Here is a 5,499-nt window from a genome sequence, read left to right as displayed (position 1 = left end):
AACAACAACAAAAAAAAACAAGTTTTAAATTAGTAGAATTTTGTGTGGTAGATCTAGGGAGCATCCAGGGAAAGTAGAAATAGCAACAGCAAATAGAGAAAATAAAAAGCAAATGTGGAAGTAGAGGCTGAGGTTTTTTTAAGAGAAAATGTATTTATATGATTAAAACATTTTAGCTTTCGGTATTTTTAATGTTTTTGATCGAAGACCAAAAATTTAAGTGTTAAAGGAAAAGACATTCGGAACTGGGAGTATATTTTTATAAAATATGTGGATTTTTAATGTGTCTTCATTGTATTTTTGTAGAGGTGGATAACCTAATTTCAGACATTTTTGAATGGAACACTTAAGTATGTCCTATTTTTAAAGGGATTTTTTTGGACGTCTCTCAGAACTTACTCCCGATCTGTACTGAAATAGCTGTTATTCCTTACAGACGTGGTAAGACTGTCACTTGAGACAAATGGGCTGGGATTATGGTCCTCTTTGCCCACTTTCATTAAGTGGCATTCTGGATAATTTATGCACAAATGGGGATTTTTCTAGGGTCTTTTCTTTCCCCCTGTATGAGGTCTTTTCTTTCCCCCTGTATGTCTCATTATAATGAATCTTCAAAATTGGATGAGTAATATATTTTCTTCTGCTGCACACACACATCCTACTGCATATCCTCCTACTTCCCAATTAGGGGAAGCAAAGATACACATATGTTTTTCAGAAGAAAATTTCTGGTAAATTTTTTTGAGGCTAGACAGATCTGCAAAATGCTGTTTTACAGAAACTCATTCTGAAGGTAAAACCCAGAAACAGAGAGACTACAACTGTGGGAAGTAATGAAGGCAGCTTAATTGAAGTCTTGTCTATAACAGAATGTTTTTGCACCTACTTTCTTAAGCCTGACAAAGACATCTATCTTATATTGATGCCAGTATTACTTGGGATTTTTGTTCTGCATGGAATTCTACTGCTGGCAAAGGGCCAGCATGAGGCTTTATGAGATGGAGGTGGGCATATTTTTAGCAGTCTATAGTCCCTGTGCTTCTGTGTGATGCAAGGTGAGAGTTCAACATGTGATGGCTTACCTTGTGAGTTAGAGAGTGTTGTTTGAGGTGGTGGGGCTGTACAAACTCCATGCCACACTCAGTGCAGATATATGGACGGATGTCTTTGTGCTTCATCATGTGGTTTTGCAACTGACTTGGATACTGGAAGGTCTTATCACATTCAGTGCAATTGTACTGTATTGGGCCACGGTGGGTTGTTAAGTGTCTCTTCAGCTGGGCCAGTGTGGGGAAGTCCAGACCGCACTCCACACAAATGTTCTCTCGGCCACTCTCGTGCTTAGCCTCGTGTGCCTTCAGCTCACTGGGATAGGCAAAGCCTCTTCCACAGATCCTGCAGTTGTAAGGCTTGATGTCACTGTGCTGCATCATGTGTCTCTTAAGGTGGCTGGTTTGAGTGAAAGACTTGTGGCAGACCTGGCACTTATGTGGTCTTGTGCCCTGGTGTGTTAGCATATGAGTGTGCAAGTGGCTCAGCTGCTTGAAAAGCTTGCCACATCGATTGCAAGCATGTGGCTTAATGCCGCTGTGCCCCAAGATGTGGGTAACCAAATTGTACTTGGATGTATAGGACTTCTCACACATCGGGCATTGCCAGCGTTTCTGTTCACCCCCAACATCAACATAGTAGCTGTCATCTATTTGAAGGTTGACATCCACTCTTTCTACTTTCTGTTTATTTTCACCACTTTCTCTTACTTCAGCCCTTCGGAAGGGTGGTTCTGGAGGCCTTTTCATTTGAAAAGGGTTCCTGAAATGAAGATTTGGGGGCATGATAAAAGGAAACATTAAGCCATGATGGACTTTAGGATAATAAGGATAAGGAGTCTGCACGAATGCTGGACTACTGGGCCATGCCAAAGTAGGTTTCATTGGTTCTTGCTTAATGGACTTGGCTCCAAAGGGCTCCAGAGATCTATAGAACTGAAAACCAAAGTTGCAGAGATCAATCATCTGGGAACTGTACTTTGGCTGTGCTTGCTGTTGAAACGCCATAGGAAGACCAGAAGAATCAATATCATTATGATCTTCAAGTCTGTGCGGTGGGGATGAGGAACCCTCAAGAGCGATAGAAGGGGGCATCTTTGTTGGCATGCTTTTGCGTTTCCGAGACCCTCCTTCCAGGGACCCCTGGAAACTTTCCATGTCTCCAAGAGGAGGAGGGCCATAGCGGAAATGTGAAAGATGCTGTCTGAATTCTTCACCAAAATGAGTTGTTCTGTGTGGCTTTGTAACAGGACTCAGTGGTTGTAGGCAACGGGAAAAAGGAGAAGCTTGTGTGTTGTCCATACTACAGTTTGCATCTTCGTTCTTCATCATACTTATTTCTTTTTTAATTCCTTAAAACAAATAAACAAACATTTTTATTTCTGTCTTTTCTCCTGGGGTTAACACTTTATTGTCTTGCTTATTCGTTTTGAGGTTGTTTTTTAATTGAATGCAATTAAGAATGCCTTGTTTAGGATCATGCAAGATGAAGAACTTCTAAAGCAGAATGAAATTTGCTAGAGGAGAACAAAGAATCTTTGGTCTTCCTGTGGTTTAAATCAGATTTGACTCATACAATATCTTTGTAACATAAACATGTTGTACTATGATTCTCTATTTAGCAGCTGAATCTGCATGGCAGTGCTCATGCTTAATTGAATTCAGCCAGGCTATTTGTGGGCAAAGTCCTGTCCTTGGCTGTGCAAGAACAGGCTCTAGAAATTGGCGGTGCATCTGAAGGATATGGCAATACAAACAATAATGTGCACATTTATTATGGTTGTGACATGAAAAGTCAAAGCCAAAAACTTTAAACTTCTTTGTATCATTAGCATGTGCTGCTGTGAGAGAAAACAATGGCCAAATGATCTAAGGACACCGTGTACCATCAGGTTTTGCGCTGTATTTCCTGGCTTCCCTCACTCTGTATTGTAACAAGAAGGTGGAGATTGATTCATTTTCTTTGTTTTAATCTAGTGATATTTACCTGGCAAATTCAGGGGAGGAAAAGCCTCTGACCGCTCTGCAACGTGCATTCAGTTTTATGGACATTATCTATGGGTTTTTTTTCTGTTTTTCTGAAGTAGAGCATAAATCTCCCTGTTTAAAACTAAACATGGAATTCATTTCAATGGTTCCTGAGGTTTCTGAGTAATTGACACCTGAGAAAGATCAGATCATTTCCAATGTCATGACAATGCAGGTTAATAACTGCCCCCTGGCAAATATTTGTATTCCGTTGGTTGTATGGAGAGCATCTCTTGGAGCACTTCTCCTAAATTTGGAGATCATCCAACTTACTGGCTATACATTTAACTTCACCTTATACACGGTTGCTACCTTTTGCCTTGGCTTTCTGGGGATGCTTCTATCCAAGCATGTGTACGTGTGTATGTCTGTGTTTGTGTACATGCATCTGTCCAACCAAGTGGAGGTTAGCCTGGAAAACGGAACATATTTTCCCTCTGTCATCTGTGACACATTGATGCTATTTACAGCACCATTCTTGGAAATGCTGGGTGGAGAGTATGAAGGTGGCTAGAGTACTAAAGACACCTCTATTTCTTTTTCAGGAAGTTCTGTGCTGGATAAACTAACTTCTAAAGATAGATAAAAGTGCATCTTAGTGACCTACTTAGGGTGTGGACTACAGAATGCATCTTAAAAATTTGCTTGGAAACAAGTTACTTCTGTCTGGAAGTTAGTTAGATTCTGGAACTACCTATGAATAAATATCGTGGGAATCTGAAGGCTCAGTGACAAAACTTTAAGATGGAAACTTTAGACAAAGGGATCAATTAATGCAAGAGGAGAAACAAAGAAGGGAAAACTGTAGGATCTCTTCAAGGATGATGGTTAAAACACTTGTGATGGTGCAAAAACAAACAAACAAAAAATCAGTTTAGCCCAGGGTAGCTATCTAGTAGTTATACCAGGATGTGGCTTTCAGTCCCTAGGTTGTTGACTGGTAGCATATGTATGGAGACACTGTACATGTATGCACACATATGAGTGTGCATTTGCATATGCATATTTAGCATATAAAGGTGTGTGTATGTGCACCTGTGCATTTCATCGGAGAGGACTGCAAGGGAGTTTGCATTCTCTTACTTTTCCTTGTCAACCCTAAGTAACTAGGCAGAATAAGGAGTTGTCAGATCTCAACGATATTTTTTATATAAAGGACTGATCTTTTTCCGAACACTAAAAAATATTCCACTTTGTTCTAAAGAATGGAAAAAGGTTTTTTCAAATTTCACTTTAAGCAATGTTAAACTCACGCAATTAGAACATAAAATGTACATGTAGACCTAAGTCTACCCTTCACAGTATGGGCCTGTCCCTCAAATGTCTTTCTCCTTGTGTACCTCATTCTTTTCATACAAAATGAGTATAACATTGCATCTTAGCAATTGAGAACCCAGCTATGTTATTTACTGGCTGTGTCGGATTATTGAAATGCTGCCAAAATGACAGTGAGTTGTGTCTTATTGCTCTCTTGTCTCTTGGCTGTCAGTTCCTCACTTCTTCCACAGCCTGTTTTATGTAAAGTTTCAATCTTATCTGGAACACAGAATTATGACAGAAATGATAGAGTTTCTTGAAATTACTGGAAACAAAAAATCTCCTTGCACAACTGACCTTTGATGGCTTTCACTGAGAACATGGTTTTATTCCACTGTCCATGGCTACACACATCATGGGACCCTATGAGGGAAAGTTTAAAAAGTTAGTAAACAGCATGCTCAGAGAAGTTCTGTAAGCAGAAAATTGACATCCATTAGGGGAATTTACAGCCTAAATACATATAGTCTTGCTATTTTTCTTTTTACTTTCAAACTGCCGAACCCCTGGAATGTACAAATTCATAGAGGGAAGAGTAAATCTGGCCTGTCATCTTGTCTCCTTTTCTACTGGTAGCAAACTTTTCTTTCACCATGATAAGAACTTAATTCCATAAAAATTGTGCGTCCTGCGGAAGCTGTAGAAAGCACTGCATATTCAAACACCGTCTGAGAAATAGTTTCATCATACATACGGAGTCTTCTTTAAATATCTTCAGAAAACACAAAGCTTATCATAATGCTGTTCCCTATTATTTTTGTTCTCTCTGACCTTGCAGTAGCTGATCTCATTTTCATATCAACTATAAGTAAAAAGGGAGGAAGGACCTGGAAAATTTTTGAATTAAATATCTAACTGGGACCTTTTCTCTTTCCTACATAAGCACTTTGAAACTTCTTTCCTTCTTCAACACATAGTTATTAAGGATGGAATGCTATGTAGAATACTGGCGGGTGACTCTAAGCATTCAGTTCATTTAGAATATGGATAAACACTGAAACTTCTAGATTTTTTCTGCAGTGTTCCAGATTTTCAGTTTTGAAAACTTAGTCTGGAAAGTTCAATGACAAAAATTTATAAACTCTCCAGAGTTTTTTTTTTAAAA

General features: G+C 39.1%; 1 protein-coding gene across 2 annotated transcripts in view; it reads right to left on the bottom strand.

The window, feature by feature from the left end:
- The window catches only part of ZNF366 (zinc finger protein 366), a 32,606-nt gene that overhangs the window by 11,849 nt on the left and 15,258 nt on the right, over positions 1 to 5,499 (bottom strand). For both annotated transcript variants that reach the window (XM_019610451.2, XM_010725587.3), the window contains 2 exons: positions 4,692 to 4,757; positions 1,083 to 2,401 (listed from right to left, as the gene is read on the bottom strand). In XM_019610451.2, coding sequence (XP_019465996.1) covers positions 1,083 to 2,401; positions 4,692 to 4,716 — 1,344 coding nt within the window. In that variant the 5' untranslated portion in view covers positions 4,717 to 4,757. The remainder of the gene's footprint in view (positions 1 to 1,082; positions 2,402 to 4,691; positions 4,758 to 5,499) is intronic.

Source organism: Meleagris gallopavo, chromosome Z, assembly GCF_000146605.3.
Source record: "Meleagris gallopavo isolate NT-WF06-2002-E0010 breed Aviagen turkey brand Nicholas breeding stock chromosome Z, Turkey_5.1, whole genome shotgun sequence".
In the NCBI taxonomy this organism is placed as follows: Eukaryota; Metazoa; Chordata; class Aves; order Galliformes; family Phasianidae; genus Meleagris; species Meleagris gallopavo.
The sequence above is the reverse complement of the archived record's forward strand: the minus strand, read 5'-3'. Positions and strand labels throughout refer to the sequence as shown.